The 19,980-nt window shown below is 39.7% G+C and overlaps 1 protein-coding gene across 1 annotated transcript; it reads left to right on the plus strand.

Annotated features, from left to right (window-relative positions):
• The first annotated feature begins 13,065 nt into the window (after positions 1 to 13,065).
• LOC143267533 (PRAME family member 6-like) lies at positions 13,066 to 15,056 on the plus strand. The gene is made up of 3 exons (XM_076545658.1): positions 13,066 to 13,352; positions 13,820 to 14,407; positions 14,686 to 15,056. The coding sequence occupies exons 1-3, from the start codon at positions 13,066 to 13,068 to the stop codon at positions 15,053 to 15,055; spliced, it is 1,245 nt and encodes a 414-aa protein (XP_076401773.1). The 3' UTR covers position 15,056.
• The last annotated feature ends 4,924 nt before the right edge of the window (positions 15,057 to 19,980 follow it).

Genomic DNA, 19,980 nt, shown 5'->3' on the forward strand with positions numbered 1-19,980 from the left:
TCAATAAGAACTTTTAAGAATCCTGCTACACTCATATCCAATCCCATATGTGTCTGCCAGGCCCTCTAGCACAAGGTAATGATGAGATTGATAAACTATTGATAGGGAATGTGCTTAAGGCCTCAGAATTTCATAAAAACCATCATGCCAATAGTAAAGGTTTAAAAAAGGATTTTTCCATAACCTGGCAACAAGCCAAAGAAATTATAAGAAAATGTCCTACTTGTTCTTTTTAACAATCAGACTCTGCTACCAGCAGGATGTAACCTAAAGGGTACTCAGAGGAATGAAATCAGGAAGATGGATGTGTTTCAGTTGCAGAATTTGTATATTGATACTTCCTCAGGATTTCTGAAAAGGCTGATTTGGTAATCACACATTTGCTAGAAGTTATGGCCATCATGGGTATACCTGCACAAATTAAAACTGATAATGCTCCAGAACACCTCTCTGGTAAATTGAAACAATTTTTTGCTTATTACAATATAAAGCATATTACAGGTATACCACATAATCCTACAGGCCAAGAAGTCATAGGAAGATCAAACCTAACTCAAAATGATATGCTAAATAAACAGAAAGGGGTAACACCCCCCCCAGAAATAGATTACATAATGCTCTATTAACTTTAATTTTTGTCAAAGCTAATGAGAAAGACACAACAGCTGTGGAGAGACATAGAGAGATAATAGAAAAAAACTACAGAATTAAATCAGCCAATATACTTTAAGGATGTGCTGACCTCAGAATGGAAACCAGGATATGTGTTACGTTGGGGATGAAGATTTGCCTTTGTTTCTACTGGAGAAGAAGAGCTATGGATACTATCAAAATTGATAGAGGTTTGATTTGAACAAGAGAGACCTCTTAATTAGAAGAGGTGATAGTTTGTCAATCAACATGACCATCCAATTTAAACTAACTTATACCACTAACAAATGCTTATCATTCAACCAGGTATAACTTGCCAAAAGGAAACCTCCCCAAAGTTAGGCTTGGGAAAAAGTTTTTGTTTCTGTCCTTCAGGAGAATGGAACCTAAGGAATCTGAAGAACACTTGACAAATGAGACATCTGAAAAAAAGGACAAATCATCCTGAAAAAAAATGTCTCAAGAATAAAAAAGTAAATTGGCCTATTGGTATATCACATATATAATTTTGTAAGTCTTCATAAATGTTTGTTTCTGCTCTTCTCTACAGATACTTAACACAAATGATCTTTATGTAGTCTGAGTTCAATTAAAAATTAAAGCTGGCTTTGGAGTTAGAGAATGGTTCTCTCCTTCTCTAAACCCAAGCATTTTTGTTAAAAGGAAAATGCAAAATCTCTCTATCATGTCAGAAGATCCATCTGATATGGGACAGAAGTAAACCAAAATTAAAGGTCGATTTTATTGTCACTAATTTCTCAATTCTTTGGTTCTATTTTGATTCTTTAAACTTTCCTTAAGGTATGAATATATCAAAATTTATAATATATATATTAAACTTTTGTGATGGTATTATTGGTCATATAGAGTACTAACTAATTCTAGAAAAGAATGGCTTCATTTAGCTGCCTATATTTTTTGTGTTGGAGTCTCTATCAGGTTTCTGCAGGGAATCATGACCAGGCCTAACCGTGAATTTGAAGTCTCCAGAAAGATGATAGGGCCCACAATGAAGATTCCGTGTAGACAATGGTAATACCACTAAGCTGACAAATATCACCCAAAGATCAGTTTTGGACTACAAACTGCTCAGGACAATTTCAAGATGGCTAGCTGAGATGATGCCATCTGATAGATTATTGGTGCAAGGACTTGAGATAAGCCCTGAACTTTTTTTTAAAGATGGGGTCTCTGTGTAGATTTCAAGCCTGTCCTGGAACTCACTCTATAGGCCAGGCTGGCCTTGAACTCACAGAGATCCACCTACCTCTGCCTCCCAAGTGCTGCAATTAAAGTCATGCACCACCACCACACAGCAAGCCCTGAACTTTTGCATTATGCAGACCCTGGACAACAAATGATCCAGCTACCTCTTCCAGGAATTGACTATTAACCCATATTTTTTCTTTATAGGATCCCCTAAAGATGCCTTTGCCCACAAACAGCAGGAAGCAATTTTAAGAACACAAGGCCCATATTCCCAAGAGGCAGGGTGGGTAGATTTTGGTCTTTCAATGGGTTTTGGATAATTGTCATTGTTTAGGATGATGGTTACAAGTTATTTTTGTTAATTGTCAGGAAAGAGGCTAAACAAAGGAGATTAGATTTAAGGTTCTTGTTTGATAAGAGGTAGATAATTAAATCTACTCTGAAAGAAAAAAGGTATAGAAATGATAGAATAAAAGGCAGAGTATGGAATCTACTCTGAAAGAAAAAAGAGAGGATATAGATATGATATAGATTAAAAGGTAGATTATTGAATCTACTTTTAAAAGACAACTGCTAGTTTTAAATATTTTACATGGGATTGGATTTTTGTATATTGTATACAAGTTATATATATTAATACAAATTTGAGATTGATTTTGTTAGAAAATGCTGTATATATATTGCTAATCTTCTTCAGGACATTGTACCCATATAGTCCATTTAACAATGTAATATAATTTGCTAATCCTTGAAAGTTATTATTACCAACTAATTAGGATATAAAGCAATGAAAGTTAGTAGTTAGACATTACAATCAGCCTTGTAGTCATATTAGGTATGTTTTTAAGGTCAAGCAGAGATATATTTTAGATAGACAGTTCATCTTCAAACCCTTCAGAGATCAATAGAATATGACATTTAAGATGATTTAATAACATAATTTTTTTCCTTTTTTTTCATGACTATGACTCATGTCTGCTCCTGGCAGCACCAATCTATTATAGAGAAGATATGGGCTTTGAAGAAACTCCATATGGAGTTAACTTTCATTGTGGCAAATGTTAGCCACTAGGCAAGAAATGCCCCTACATCAACTGCTTTGACAGTATGCTATCCAAATGGACAAGCAGGACAAAAAACAAAGGACTACTGATCCTTGCCATGTCAAGTGTGGTTGCAGCTTTGGCAACAGGTGTCCTCTGAGGCCAGGACAATATGGCACCGTCACTGAAGGGGCTTTGCAATCTGGAATAGATAATGTCTCTTTCCTTCAAAGGCAGCTGAATAGGCAGTGGACTGATGGTTCCTGGTGTGCAGTGAACAGTAGCTGGAACAGCTATTCTTGGATGAGCAACTTGGCTGATGGAGTCTGACCTCTCGGTGGTAGGCTGGCATTTAATAAAGAAGATGAAGCTACCCATAGGACGAAAAGAAGGGGAAGTCAAACTCCAAAACACCAGCTAGTTCCAGAATTTAAAATCCTGAATTATAACCTGACACTGGTGGAATTCAAGTTTATCTGGTACATGGAATACTCACACTGAATGTGGGATTGAGTTGTAGGTCTTGTGTACATCCTGCTTCATAAATGAGTCTCTCAGATATACTAAGCCAGTAGGCCAAAGATGATGCCACAATGTCGCAGGGAAACTTCGGGTGACAGTCTAGGAAGCTGACTGTTTCTGTCATAACCCACACTCCATGGAATTTGCTTTTTTGCACTTCCTGTTTTATGAGGTAATATTATTTCCTTCCCGGTCTCTGAGGAAGTTGAAGATGAGATGGTTATAGTTATAGATGTCCTTGTTAAGAAATTCAGAAAAGAAACTTACTAAGAGGTATTGGGTGTGGAAGTTTGAAAGGCATCATAAGATAGTTTGCTGTTGGTAATACAAGAGTGGATAGAAAGTGAATTAGGTACATATTGGACTCACCAAGATATGATATATAATGGAATATTTTCTTTGAATTTGTCAAATAAAAATGAACTAGACACCATTAATGTTATTGCTTGTATATATTGTATATAGTTATCGTACTTATTGTATATAGTTTTTCTTATATTAGTTATAACTTTTTTATTTTTATTAGACAAAAAGGGGGAAATGTAGTGATATTTTCTTTGTGCTTTAATAAATAAAGCTTGCCTGGAGATCAGAGGAAAATGCAAGCCATTATAAGTAAACTAAGAAGTCAGGCAACAGTAGCACATGCCTTTATTCCTATCACTTGGCGGGCAGGGATCTGTCTGGATCTCTGTGATTTCAAGGCCACACTGAAAACAGAGCCAGGTGTGTTGGCTGTCTCCTTCTCCAAACCCAAGCTCATTGCTGAAAGAAAAAAAAAAATAGGAGATTCTGTCTCATCTCAGAAGAGGCACCTGGTGGGGACAAAGGAAAAAAAAATCTAGGGATCATTGTTGTCGAGATTCTATTTCTCTCCATGCTTAGTCTTGATGCCTCAGAATCCTTCCTCACATGTCATGTCTACTTCAGATTCAAACTTTCCATTTTGATATTAATAATGTTCAAGTTTTCCATAGTGAAAAATAAATCTTTCCAATCCATAAAGTCTCCAAAAGGAAGATGGGGCCCCCAACAACTCTGTGACTGGCTACAATAGTTATGGCGCTCCTCTTGAGACTTAATCATTTAACTTTCTTACAGGAGCCCACAGAGATACTGTCATCCACTAGACAGCAGGAAGCAATTTTAAGAAAATAACATTCCTTCTCCCAAAAGGTTTTATTTTCTCAGGGTTATGGATAAATGTAATAGATGAGGGGGGGAGTGAGAAACAATAATATTTAGACTCAAGATTCTCTTTTGGAAAAGAAAAAAGAAGAATAGATAGGATTGGATATTAAGGTAGTTATTATATCTATTGGTAAACTATTAGCAACCTATCAGCCTAAGATAATTAGCAATGATATGGATTCTTGTATATTGATACAAATATAAACTATTTTTCTATTCCTATTGAAGACAACTTTTATATTGATACAAATTCAAAACAATACAACTACATAGCTTTGGGTTTTTTGTAAAAAAAAAAATTGTTTTTTTTAAATTTTAGTGTCTTCATTTTTCAAAACAAGATCCTTTTTTAAGGTTTAGCATACATTCTCTTTTATTATGAGGAAGTGAGTCCTAAAGTCGAGTACTTAAGAATGAACCTGAGCACTCCAATTGTTATCAGGTGAAGTCACCAAGCCTGACAACTTGAGTTGAGTCCCCAGAACCTACACAGTAAAAGGAGAGAGCTGTCCCTGATCTTCACCTGCCTGCCTTGGCATGCACACACACACACATACACACACACATACACACACACACACACACACGCACACACGCACACAGGCACACGCACACACAAATGTAACAGATTTTTTTCAAACTGAATATTTTAAACAAATATTTGCTTGTGCTTTCTATGTGTCAAGCACTATTGAGAATGGAGTAGTAAACAAAACAGATAGAGCTGCCCTCACCCAGCTTATGTCCTAGGGTCATTGACATCAGCTTTTAGCTCCAACAGGAACCTTGTCATAGAAATATAAACCTTCAACCTCACTAAATATAATGCATACATAAGATACCATGGTTGTGATGGTTAATCTTCATTGTCAATGCGGCTATGTTTAGAATCACCTCTGGACGTTCAGGGCATTGCCAGAGAAGTTGGACAGAGCAGGGAGGCCACCCCATGACTTGGTGTCCTGGACTGAAGAAAAAGAAATGAGAAAGCCAGCTGAGTGCTTGCATCATTTCTCTCTGAGCTCTGACCAGCCATGTGACCCCCTATCCTATCACCAGCCTTTCCTGCTGTGAAGGGTTGATTGCATTTTCTCAAACCATGAACCAGATGAATCCTTCCCTCCTTAAGTGGCTTTTATGTGAAATGTCAGGACAAGTTCTTAGCCTATGTAGGTAGGATGACCTTGAATATCTGTTCCTGTTTCTACCGACAGAATGGTGGGATAACAAGGGAGTACCATGTGCCCCGTTTAATGGACTTCACAGGTCCAGTTGAGGGTTTTGTGTATAGTAGGAAAGCATTGTCAAGTGAGGTACATCCCAGGGAGCTAGGGACCCAGGAATGCTATGGGAAGGCTATATAGTGGCATGTTCTCTGAAAAAGAAAGAAGGGAAGGAAGGAAGGAAGGTAGGAAGGAAGAAAGAAAGAAAGAAAGAAAGAAAGAAAGAAAGAAAGAAAGAAAGAAAGAAAGAAAGAAAAAAAGAAATTAAGAAAGAAAGAAAGAGAGAAAACACAACAATATGTATGAAACCTAAAACTTCAAAAATAACAGTTAAAGAAAATTATGGTTATGTGAAATACACACCTGCTCACTTCTGATTCTATATCTACTTTATATGTCAAAGCCCTTTATAACCTCTAATTTTTCCGCAGTGCTGGAGATCAAACCAAGGAGCAAAATGCAAGCTGTGCATGCGCCCAACAATGGCTGAACCCCACACCTCAAAGTTCATGTACTCTTTACATACTGTAAAGCTGAAGATGGAGCCCAGGGCCTCATAGGCTTTGGGCAAGCACCCTGCCATTGAGTATATCTCCATTTTAACTAAAAAGTTACTTTTTGTTTTTTTAACTTTTAAAATTTGTTTTTTTTTTTATTTAGGTATATGCACAAGTACACATGTAATGTGTTTAATAATGCACAAGAATGCAGGTATCCACACAGATTACTTCACCAGGGGCTGGAGCTCCAGGCAGTAGAGAGCCACCTGATATGGGTACAGAAAACTGAACTTGAGCACTTTGAAAGAGCCCCAAGCCTGTGTGTGCTTTTGAGCCATCTCTCTGGCTCCAGGGTCTTTGGATAGAGAGTCTCACTCTGTATCCCAGGCTGGCCTGGATATTTAGTCCACTGTAGTAGGTAGCCATTCCAGCTTTGATCTGGAACTTCCAACCCCCATCGAGACTTCGGCAACTGTCACACCTACAAGGCGGGCCAACGGAGGTGCCTGGAGACCCGAGATTTGGATGGGCCAGCACGCTCTTGGTTCAGGGACCCTGAATGGTAGAGATGGACCGAATAGATCTCTAGAGAACACTGCTGGATTTCGATACACTTTCCCCAGACCCCAAAACCTATCTATCTCTTAATTTGTAAGTTATGCCATTAAATCAATATCCTTTTAACTATGTGGAGTAGCCTTAATAATTTCACCAATATCTGGAACACAACGTGGGGCACGAACCCATGACCCTGCGATTAAGAGTCTCATGCCCTACTGAGTGGACTAGCTGATGAGCTGTGTCAGATAAAGAATTAAGAAAAGTATCAACTGAGTCCTTGTCGTTTGACAATGCTAATGCAGAATGCAGAAGAATACTTACACCATTAAAGATCAGATCATCTCCTCTGGAAGAAGGGATTCAATATACTAATGGTGTTCCGTCTCTTTACTACAGTAATGAGGCTTGGATAGGAGAGACAAATCCCAGAGGTGAAAGAAGGCCCCGTAGTACCAAATGTTTTAAATGTGGTATACCAGGTCATATAAGTAAAAACTGTACATGGAGTACTCCTAGAAGTAATGCTCCTACTAGGAATAGCCTAAACAGGAGACCCCAACCACCTCCTGGATTATGTAGAAGATGTGGCAAAGGCTGACACTGGACCAGTGAGTGCAGATCAAAAATAGATATACAAGGCAACCCTTTACTGGTGGGAAACGCCTCAGGGGGCCTCATGCAGGCCTCCAAATCAAATGTAGTACGAACATTCCCAGCCACTGTGGAAGAAATTCCTCTCCAGGACAACTGAATAAACCAATGCCTAATGTAAAAACTGATACTGCAATGGATGATAAAACAGCTTTGATAGATGGATCACAGTTTACAAAGAACACTATAAAACAAATATTTGGCAGACTTCCATAAATGAACAAAGACCAAAGCTTAGAATTCTTTAATGGCCTGGTTCTGGAGGGCCTGGTAGACACAGGTGCAGATGTGACTGTAATTACACCAAAATATTGGCATCCAAATTGGCCTCTTCAAGAGGTAGATGTCCAACTTTTAGGGATTGGCTCCCTATCTCAGATAAAACAGAGTTTGAGATGGGTTGAATGCATAGGGCCAGAAGGACAGAGAGGAAGGTTGAAGCCATATGTAGCAAATGTAGCAGTAAATCTTTGGGGCCGAGATCTGTTACAACACTGGAATACCCAGATTAAAATTCCTACACTTTCAGAAAAGGAATACAGACCAATGCATGTTTCTAAAAATAATATCATGACATGCTATAAAAATCAGTCACCAACCATTCAGGCTGTTCACAAACAGAGCACAACTGTTGTTCAACTCTCAGAAGTACCAACTGCCTTACCTTCAAAATGGCTAACTAATAAACCTGTCTGGGTTGGACAATGGCCTTTGACAAAGGAGAAGCTACAAGCTTTAGAACAGCTGGTTCAAGAGCAGTTAAATGCTCAACACATTGAAGAATCTACCAGCCCTTGGAATTCTCCTCTATTTGTTATCAAAAAAAGTCTGGTAATTGGAGAATGATGACAGATCTGAGAGCTATTAATAAAATAATTCAGCCTATGGGCTCCCTACAGACTGGGATGCCCTTGCCCTCTCTGCTACCCAAAGAATGGCCTATAATAGTTATTGACTTAAAAGACTGTTTCTTTACCATACCCTTACAAGAAAATGATAGAGAAAAATTTGCCTTCACAGTATCTAATTATAATAATTCTCAGCCAGTCAAGAGATATCAATGGAAGGTCCTCCCACAGGGAATGTTAAACAGCCCTACTTTGTGCCAATACTTTGTATAAAAACCATTGGAGATAATTCATGTAATGTTTCCACAATCCATAATTTATCACTATATAGATGATATCCTATTAGATATCAAAAGGTAGATACATTAGATCCAAAGTTAGATACATTAGAAAGCATGTTTGAAGAAGTAAAAAAAGTTTTGCCTCACTGGGGAATGCAAATTCCTCCTGAAAAATACAAAGAGGAGATTCTACTAATTACTTAGGATATAAGATAGAGCTACAAAAAATTAGACCCCAAAAGGTACAACTAAGGAGAGATCGATTGAAGACTCTTAATGATTTTCAAAAGTTATTAGGATGCATTTCCAAATTACTGGGTATCATGGGAATATGCAAAGATGGACTACAAAATTTGGCTAATACTCTAGAAGGGGACAAAGAATTAAAAAGTCCAAGAGAATTATAAGCCAAAGCTGAGAAGGAATTGGCTCTAGTAGAAAAGGCAATTTGAGAAGCACACGTGGATTGTGTGGATCCAGAACTTAAATGCATTCTTGTCATATTCCCCTCCAGACATCCCCCAACAGGTATTTTGATGCAGAGGGAAGATATTATACTGGAATGCATATTCCTACCATGTAAGCCAAATAAGAAATTAAAGGCTTATATAGAAAAGATCTCTGATTTTATTCAAAAGGGTAAATTAAGACTTTGCCAGTTGACAGTAATGGACCCAGCAGAAATTGTAGTACCTTTAACTAATGAGGAAATTTCATCACTATGGAAAGATAATAAATACTGGCAGAGAGGCTGCAATAACTTTTTGGGAGAGATTAACAACCACTATCCCAAAAGTAAGAGACTAGAATTCATAAAGAAGACTGAATGGGTCCTTCCTCACATTGTATGACAAAAGCCAATTGTCTGAGTCCTCACATTCTATACTGATGCAAACAAACCAGGGAAAGCTGGATTAAATCAGTAGACTTAAGTAAAGTGGTACAAAGTCCACACAGCTCTGTACAAAAGGCAGAACTTTATGCCATTCTTATGGTATTGATGGACTTCACAGAAACCCTCAATATAGTCACTGACTCTCAATATGCAGAGAGAGTTGTTTTACATATTGAAACTGCTGAATTTATTCCTGATAATACAGAATTAACTTCATTATTCATACAATTGCAGGAAATCATCAAAAAAAGGGAACAACCTATATATATAACACATATCAGATCCCATACAGGTCTGCCAGGACCTATAGCACAAGGTAATGATGAGATTGATCAGTTACTAATAGGTAATGTGCTAGAAGCCTCAGAATGTCATAAGAAATACCATATAAATAGCAAAGGTTTGAAGAAGGATTTCTCCATCACTTGCCAACAGGCTAAAGGATATTGTGAAAAAATGTCTTACTTGTTCCATCTATAACCAAACTCTATTACCTGCAGGGAGCAATCCAAAAGGTATACAAAGAAATGAAATTTGGCAGATGGATGTGTTTTATTTTGCAGGATTTGGAAGATTAAAATATGTACATCATACCATTGACACCTATTCAGGATTTCAATGGGCAACTCCTATGAGTTCTGAAAAGGCTGATTCTGTGATTACACACCTATTAGAAGTTATGGCCATCATGGGAATACCTGTACAAATTAAGACAGACAATGCCCCAGAATATGTCTCCAATAAAATGAAACAATTCTTTGCTTATTACAATATAAAGCATGTTACAGGTATACCACACAATCCCACAGGCTAAGCAGTCATAGAAAGATCCAATTGAACTTTAAAGGATATGCTAAATAAACAATAACTGGTAGCAATAACTCCTAGAACTAGACTGCATAGTGCTTTATTAACCTTGAATTTTCTCAATGCTGATGAGAAAGGAACAACAGCTGTGGAGAGACATTGGACTACAGACAAAACTCCTGAGATAAACCAACCGGTTTATTTCAAGGTTGTGCTGACCTCAGAATGGAAACCTGGACATGTTCTACATTGGGGAAGGGGTTTTGCCTTTGTTTCTGCAGGAGAAGAAAAGCTATGGATACCATCAAAATTAATAAGAATTCGATTCGAACAAGAAAAACCCCTTGATGAGAAGTAAAAGCTCATCCACCAATGTGACATCTCTACAAGTTGTAAGAAAAATTTAACAATCAAAGTTTTGGGTGGGGTTCTGTTTTTGTCTTTCCAGGATAATGGAAATACCCATCTTCCAAAAATCATAAGGCCTTGGATATCCAGATGTTTACAGCAGAAAGAAAGAATCTATTGGTACCAATCTACACACGGTAAAATCTCGCTAACATCTATCTCTCTATCAATCTAGAAAAGTTGTGGTTCCAATTCAATTATAAGCCAAGCTGGCTTTGGAGATGGAATTGGCTCACTCCTTCTTTAAACCCAAGCATATTGCTAAAAGAAAAGTTTGAGAGATTCTTTAGTCCCATATCAGAAGAGCCCTCTGGTGTGGGCCAGAAGGAAACCAATAAAAAGGGACCATTGTCTTCTATATTCTAATTCTCTCCATGCTTACTCTTGATTTCTGAGAATCCTTTCTTACATGCTATGTCCTCTTTAAATCCAAACCTCCCATTTTTGATAACAAATAAGCTTTTCCAATAGCAATCTCAGAAGTCTCCAGAAGGAAAATGGGGCCCCAACAACAGCAACTCTACCCAATCCAGAATAATGCCATGGTAATCATCATCATACTACACTTCTTGCCAGAATTTCAGACAATCTTACCCATTACTCTAAGACTTGCTGCAGAACCTACAGTTAGTCTAACTGAGATTTAACTATCTGAGCTTTCTCACAGTACCCAACAGAGATAACTTCACCCCCTAAACAGCAGGAAGCAATTCTAAGAAAATGACGCCCCTGCTTCCTTAGGTTTCATTATTCTCAGGGTTATGGATGATGGTTATAGGGTTGGGGGTGAAAGAAAATATTAGACTCAGTATTCTAAAAAAAGGGAAAAGAAGAAAAGGAATAGATAGGTACAAGATATTATGGTAGATTATTGTAAGTAAGTAAGTAAACAAATTTAGTAAAATAGCAACCTTAGATAATTTGCACTGTAATTTGTACTGTTATGGTTTCTTATATGTTGATACAAATGTAAACTCTTTTTATATTCCTGTTTAAGATAATTTGTATATTGATACAAATACAGAACTATATTTGTTATAATGTACATATATTTCTACTTTTATTTGAATTCTTTTTATATTGATACAAATGTAAATTTATTTCTGTCATACTTTATGTATGTTCTACTTCTGTTTATGATATTTGGTATATTGATATATATTTAAGATTATTGTCATATTGCATATTGCACTATATGTTCCTACCTCTGTTATCAATATCTTGTGTATTGTCACAATTTTGAAGTCGCCGTTCTTTACCATACAGTTGCTTATAGACTGTTTACCTTGTTTACGTGAAGCCTTAGTCCTTAGGTTGTTTTGGTAGATTAGACTTATAGATTTGTAGTCATCTATGCCTGTCATCTCTATACTTACATTAGTTATGTTATCCAGATTTACAGATACATAGGTCAGATGAACAGGTAATCTTCAAACACTTCACAGACCTAGAGAATATGGCATTGAAATAACTTAGAATTCTGTTGATGTGAGACACAATTGCTCCTGGCTGCACCAATTTGATCCCGAGAGAATGTTGGGCTTCTAAGACATTTCCATTTGAAAGTTTGTCTTCTTGGCAAAAAATGGCCTACTGAGCAAAGAACTGCCCTTGCCTCGACAGCTGACAGTATGAATGCAATGCTGTCCTTTCTGGACAAGCAGGACACAAGGAAAGACTCAGGCTTTAGTCTGCATCTCTTTCAAAGGGGTTTGTTTTCTTGGGGGTGGGGGATATGTTGAGGTTTTCTGACCCAGGGTGGCCTGAAATATGCAGCCACTGCAATCATCCTCCTTGGTAGAAACTAAACATTTTGGTTTTTCCAGATAGGCTTTCTCTGTATAGGCTTGGAGGCTGTCCTGGATCTGGCTCTGTAGTTAAGACTGTCCTGGAACTCACAGAGATTCACCTAGCTCTGCCTACTGAGTGTTGGGTTAAAGGCATGTGCCACCACAGCCTGGCTAAAAACTAAACCAAACTTTGAACCACAACATGAGGTGGTTTTTTTTTTTTGAAAGTGTCACTCATACAGTACTTTGATGCTAAATCATGTGCCCATTAGGGACATAGAAAGGCTCCCATAATGCCAGCGAGAGTCTAGATTTACACTACCAGTGAGGACAATGGCTTAAGTTGATGTCTCTACCATTGTCAGAGCAATTGACTCAGATCTTGAGTTACTGTAGGGGAGGAGGAAGATTTCTAAACTTAATCTTGAAGATATATTCTCACCTGAATGCTTCCCCAAGAACCTTCTGACTGAAGACCATTCTTGATGAGTGGTCAAACCCCAAACACACTGGAGGAGCTGTCCATTCAGGCGCTGCTGAGAAATGAGGCCTTGGCCATCTCTGCTCTGGAGAAACTGCCTTGGACGCTCTTCCCAGCACTGTTCAAGGACGCCTTCAATGGAAGACACACTAGGATTGTGAAGGCAATGGTGGCAGCCTGGCCTTTCCCCTGCCTCCATGTGGGGACGTTGATGAAGACTCCCAACTTGGAACCCTTCCAGATTGTACTAGATGGAGTAGACATGCATCTGAAAAGAGAGTTTCACCCCGGGTAAGCAACAACCAAGTACTGTAGACTGAGCACAAGGGGCATGTGGGAGAGACCTTGGGTCAGGGAGAATGGCTTTGTAGGTGGGTCAGAGGCTTCTGATGGGGTCATGGTGCTGGAATGCAGGGGCCTTGAGACCTGTTGTTTCCTGTAGTAAGGACAGTTGAGTATGGATTAGAGAACAGAGTAGAGGTAGCCAGAGAGGAAGGAGCCTATCCCTGGCTTTCCAACAACCACTAACATGGGACTAGGTAGAAATGGAGAGTAACTTAGTGGAAGGAAAGCAGTCAGCTGTACACATGCAGCTCAGGGGAGATTCCAGGACACACATGAGATCCTACGTTGGACACTTGGTGCTAAGGAGACCTTGGCAGGAGGGAAGAGCTGACATTAGGGATGTGTAGTGGAAACTTGCTGAGTGTTGGGGCTTGTCATGTCTGCTGACACTTTACACGTTTTACCCACAGGAGTGAGAAACTTCAGGTGCTCGACCTGAGGAATGTTCACCATGAGTTCTGGAACATATGGACTGGAAGAGAGGATGGGGCCTGTTCAGCAGAGACTGTGGATGAGAGGCCTGTAGTGAAGGACCTTCCCAGATATGCACTGAGGTGGAGGCATCTGAAGGTTTTACCTGACCTGTACCTCAGACTCCGACTGAATGAAGAGCAAACATGCTTCTTGCAGTGGGTCCAGCAGAGAAAAGACTTTCTACAGCTGCACTGTATAAACATGAAGATCTGGACTGTGCCTATGTGCACTGTCAAAGAGATCTTGAGTGTTTTCCACCCAGGACACATTGAGGACCTGGAATTGAATGTGGCCTGGAATGTGTCCAAAATGGCACAATTTGCTTCCTGCCTTGGAAAGATGAGAAGTCTTCGAAAACTCTCCCTGAAAAACAAGGGCCAGAACACATTCAGGCTTGTCTACAGGACAGCAGATACTGAGAAGCATATCAGCAAGGCCTTTGCTCAGTTCTCCAAACTCCACTGTCTGCAGCATCTCTCCATTGATGACATCTTCTTTCTCAAAGACCACATGAAACAAATACTCAGGTAAGCAAGGATGCGGAGGTGGCTCAGCTAACAGAGCAAACCTTTCCAGTTCACTCTAAGGATTCGCATGTGCATGGGGCCTGCCAGTGACTGGGAACAATTATGGTGAGAGTTGTGGGTGTGACTTGATTTAGTAGACTCCAAGAGGCAGCACCCAAATGCTCAGTTTGTTCAGTCAAACTGACCTTGAGACATGTGCCCCATCTTCCTCTTTATAAACTCCAGTATACACCACTCCAAATACTTTTCCCTGAACTAACTGCTTTGTCTATCTCTAGGTCCCTGACAACCAACTTGGAGACTCTCTCCATCAATAACTGCGAGATGTCAAGGTCCGACTTGAAATATTTCCCCTTGAATCGCAGCCTTCGTCAACTAAAACATCTGGACTTTAGAGGATCCGAGTTTTTGAATTCATGTGTCCAGCCTCTTGGAATGCTGCTAGAGAATGTAGCAGGTACTCTGGAGTCTCTGGACTTGCAGGGTTGTAATATGGATGACTCTCAGCTCACTGACCTCATCCCTGCCCTCAGCAAGTGCTCCCAGCTCACCGAGGTTAACTTTTCATACAATGACTTCTCCATGCCTGTCCTGAAGGACCTTTTGTGTCACACAGCCAACTTGACCAAGATGAGTGAGGAGCACTAACCTGCCCCTCTGCAATGCTATAATGTTTCCGGTTCCATTGAGGAAGACAGATATGTCCAACTTTGTCATGAGCTCATGGATATACTCAGAGCCATAAGGGAGCCCTGTAGCATCTTCTTCTCCACAAATGCCTGCCATGTATGTGATGAGAACTGTGACTCTGAGGAGTGCTCTGAAAATAATGAATGCTGTGTCTTTCACCTGGAGCTTTGTTCTTGCTGGCAGTAAATAGGGAACATGACTTCTGGCTTTGAGTGCTCTTCCTCTGGGGTCTTCCTCAGTCAATAGCCTCCCTGCTAGCTTCAGGGTCTGGAAAGACTCTCAACTGGCTTCAAGCATCTCCTGGAACTGTTTTCGAAGTCTTCCATTGTGATGTCTTTAGTAATTGTGTTTCTCAAAAGTCCCAAGGCCTACCCTTTACATTCTTCTTTTTCAGAATAATAAGGCAGCAATAAAATAATTCACTATCAGTTTTCTTCTTCATTGATATCTTTACTATACACATAGAATTATGGGTGCATTTTTGTTTAAATGCCATTATTGTTTTCTTGCTCCCATACACCAATTGTAAGAACTCTGGACATAACTATATAAGTGAACAGATATATGTCTATAATCACAACATTCCATATTGGGCAGGTAAATACAGTCCTCCTCTAGGGTGGACTATTGATGAAATTATTAAGGCTACTCCACGTAGTTAAAACGATATTTATTTAATGGCATAACTTACAAATTAAGGGATAAGTAGGTCACTGAGTGTGGGGAAGGTGTATTGAAATCTAGCAGTGTTCTCTGGAACTCTGTTTGGTCCACCTCCACCATTCAGGGTCCCTGAACCAAGAGCGCGCTGGCCCATCCAGATCTCGAGTCTCCAGGCACCTCCCTTGGCCCTGCCTTGTAGGTGTGACAGTTGCCGAAGTCTAGATGGGGGTTGGAACTTCCAAATCAAAGCTAAAATGGCTACCCACTACATCTCCCCCTTTTTGTCTAAATAAGAAGGTTCTAACCTAATACAAGACTATATACAAAGAAATGGTTATCAAATATTATCCAGGAATAATGAGAGATAATGACCTAGATAAGATGGAACTACAACCAATGCAAACAATATCAAGCAAGAAACACATACTAAAATCCAGAGAAGTATAGAGCCTAGGTAAATAGCATGATACAAATATCATTCCAAAAGGTGTCCTATCCTAAAGAATCTGATTCTAATACTTAATATGTTCTATTTAAGATATTATATGTACTAAGTTGTAACTATAACTGCTAGTCTTCAATCCCATCAAAGACCTGAGAAGGAACCTAATGGTACCTGAGAAATGGTAGATGGATGCAAGCAACTTTCGGGAATCTTGCAAGAGTAGACCAAGACAGCTGGAGGCTGGACCATCACCTAATGTTTCTCAGCATTGTTGGTGCATTCAAATTGGATAGAGGCCTAGAGTATCTGACAGACCATTTTCAGAAGCAGGAATTCTGAAAGACCATCTAACCCTGTCTTGGCAGAATACAGCGGATACTTTCCTTGTGTTCCACTTGTCTAGAAAGGACAGCATTGATTTCGTACAGTCAGCCTTCAAGGCAAGGGCAGTTCTTTGCCCAGTAGGCCATTTTGTGCCAAGAAGACAAACTTCCAAATGGAAATGTCTTAGAAGCCCAACATTCTCTCAGGATCAAATTGGTGCAGCCAGGAGCAATTGTGTCTCACGTCAACAGAATTCTAAGTTATTTCAATGCCATATTCTCTAGGTCTATGAAGTGTCTGAAGATTACCTGTCCATCTGACCTATGTATGTGTAAATCTGGATAATCTAACTAATGTAACTATAGAGATACAGGCATAGGTGACTATAAATCTATAAGTCTTATCTACCAAAATAACCTAAGGACTAAGGCTTCACGTGAACAAGGTAAACAGTCTATAAGCAAATGTATGGTAAACAATGATGACTTCAAAATTGTGACAATACACAAGATATTTAAAACAGAGATAGGAATATATAGTGTGATATGCAATATGACAATAATCTTAAATATATATCAATATACCGAATATCCTAAACAGAAGTAGAATATACATAAAGTATGACAGATATAAATTTACAATTTTATCAATATAAAAATATTTCAAATAAGAGTAGAAATATATGTACATTATAACAAATATAGTTCTGTATTTGTATCAATATACAAATTATCTTAAACAGGAATATAAAAATAGTTTACGAAAAAAAAAATCAAAGTTGGGAGTCGATTCAAGATGGCGGAGAAAAGCAGACGCAGGTAGGCCTGTGGCAACAGCCTGTGTAGGTAGACGGCCCGGCGGCGGTGCCGACAGAGACATTCAGGCCCAGCGGCGGCCCACAGAAGTAGACAGGCCACGCGGTGGAGACAGGCAGACGCAGGTGGGTCCGCGGCGGCGACCCGCGGAGGTGGACAGGCCCGGTGGCAGCAGCCGACAGGGACATACAGGCCCAGTGGCAGCCGGCAGAGACATACAGGCCCCATGGCAGCCTGCAGAGGTGGATGGGCCCGGGCGGCGGTGACAAGCAGAGGTAGGTAGGCCCATGGTGGCAGCCGGCAGAGACATACAGGCCCGTTGGTGGCCCGCAGAGGCAGACAGACCCAGCGGCAGCTGACAGGGACATACAGGCCTGGCAGCGGAGACAAGCGGATGCAGGTGGGCCTGTGGCGGCAGGCTGCAGGGGTGGATGGGCCCGGGGATGGAGAGGGGCAGACTCATCTTGGAACGGGGAAGCCCCTAGCCCCAACACCTGGGGAAGAGGCTATCTCCATGGGTCGGAACCAGGGTGAGTCTGGGCACTCCATCTGGGGACAAGCCAGGGCCTAACTGCTGATCCTGTGAAACCCAACAACTTGGAGGTGTTGGTGAGACTACCCTGCTCAGCTGAAACCCATCTGGGAGACGATTCAGATGCCTACAGTTTGAAGTCTGAAGAAACAAGATCAGCTGAGGAGTTGACAAATGAACAAAACGTGACCTGGGAACACAGAAGGCGGCGCTACCCAGCCACTAAACCAGATCACCAGAATCATAAGTATATAATTCACCGACTGAGATCAGCTGCCCCTGAAGAAATAGACCAATAGCACCAATTTAACCAAGAACCCCTACTAAACCAAGACTAAAAATTAGAACAAGAGAGGCACTCTCAGACACAGACACCACCTGCACCGCACAGAGGAAAAGATGAGTAGACGCCAGTGCAAAAATACAGGCAACAACATAAAGACCTATATGGCAACATCAGAACCTAGTGATTCTACACCTGCAAGACCTAAACATACCATGACAGAAGAAACAGAAGAAATCAACCCTAAAAATGACTTTAAGAAGATGATAGAGGCCCTTAAAGAAGAAATAAAACATTCCCTCAATGAGGAAATAAAAACTTTCCTTAAAGAGGAAATGAAAAACTCTCTTAAAGAGGAAATAAAAACTTCCCTTAAAGAGGAAATGAAAAACTCCATTAAAGAGGAAATAAAAAACTCCCTTAAAGAAATGGAAGAAAAAACGAACAAAAAATGGGAAGAAATCAAATCAAGCCAAGAAAAAGCAATTAAACAGATGAAAGAAACATTCCAAGATCTGAAAAATGAATTTGAGACAATAAAGAAAACACATGCTGAGGGAATGCTGGAAATAGAAATCCTGACAAAACGAACAGGAACTACAGAAACAAGCATAACCAACCAATTGCAAGAGATGGAACAGAGAATCTCTGACACTGAAGACACGATAGAGAAAATAGATTCGTCAGTCAAAGAAAACACTAAAGACAAAAAAGTCGTAACACAAAACGTCCAGGAAATTTGGGACACCATGAAAAGACCAAACCTAAGAATAATAGGGATAGAAGAAGGAGAAGAATACCAACTCAAAGGCACAGAAAATATATTCAAGAAAATCATAGACGAAAACTTTCCTAACCTAAAGAAAGAAATACCTATGAAGATACAAGAAGCTTACAGAACACCGAATAGGCTGGATCCAAAAAAAAAGTCCCCTCGCCACATAATAATCAAAACACTAAACACACAGAAGAAAGAAAAAATACTAAGAGCCGCAAAGGAAAAAGACCAAGTAACATATAAAGGCAAACCCATCAGAATAACACCAGACTACTCAATAGAGACTATGAAAGCTAGAAGATCATGGACAAATCTCATGCAGACACTAAGAGATGGATGCCAACCCAGACTATTATACCCAGCAAAACTCTCAATCACCATAGGCGGAGTAAACAAAATATTCCAGGATAAAACCAGATTTAATCAATACCTGTCCACAAACCCAGCCCTACAGAAAGCACTAGAAGGGAAAATCCATCCCAAAGAAGCTAAACACATCCATGAAAACTCAAGCAATAGATAATCCCACACCAACATACACCACAGAAGGACGACACAACACAACCACAAAAAATAACAGGAATTAACAATCACTGGTCATTAATACCCATCAATATCAATAGTCTCAACTCACCTATAAAAAGACATAGGTTAACAGAATGGATAAGAAAACAGAACCCATCCATCTGCTGCATACAAGAAACACACCTTAACTTCAAAGACAGACACTACCTCTGAGTAAAGTCCTGGGAAAAGGCTTTCCAAGCAAATGGACCTAAGAAACAAGCAGGTGTAGCTATCCTAATATCTAGAGAAAAAGTATGTTTCAAAAGAAAAGTCTTGTGGCAATGCCTCAGTGGTCCAGGTAACTACCAGAACTTGGAAATCCGCGACGAAGACTAAGGCAGCAGAGATGAAACACATAGATGTACATACAGGAAATAATAAAGAAAAAGTCAGTAAAGCCAAGAAGAACAAAATAAGGTGGATGCTGAAGCCCATCTGTCAGATGAGCCTGTGAACGAGGACCTCCATTACCTTTT

The sequence above is a fragment of the Peromyscus maniculatus genome, chromosome 10 (genome assembly GCF_049852395.1).
Source record: "Peromyscus maniculatus bairdii isolate BWxNUB_F1_BW_parent chromosome 10, HU_Pman_BW_mat_3.1, whole genome shotgun sequence".
Lineage (NCBI taxonomy): Eukaryota > Metazoa > Chordata > Mammalia > Rodentia > Cricetidae > Peromyscus > Peromyscus maniculatus.

Excerpts from the sequence above, each read along its gene's own strand:
- LOC143267533 (XM_076545658.1), top strand. The coding sequence starts at position 13,066 with ATGAGTGGTCAAACCCCAAACACACTGGAGGAGCTGTCCATTCAGGCG. Across the intron at positions 13,353-13,819 it reads AAAAGAGAGTTTCACCCCGG|TGAGAAACTTCAGGTGCTCG; the intron begins GTAAGCAACAAC and ends TACCCACAGGAG. Across the intron at positions 14,408-14,685 it reads CACATGAAACAAATACTCAG|GTCCCTGACAACCAACTTGG; the intron begins GTAAGCAAGGAT and ends GTCTATCTCTAG.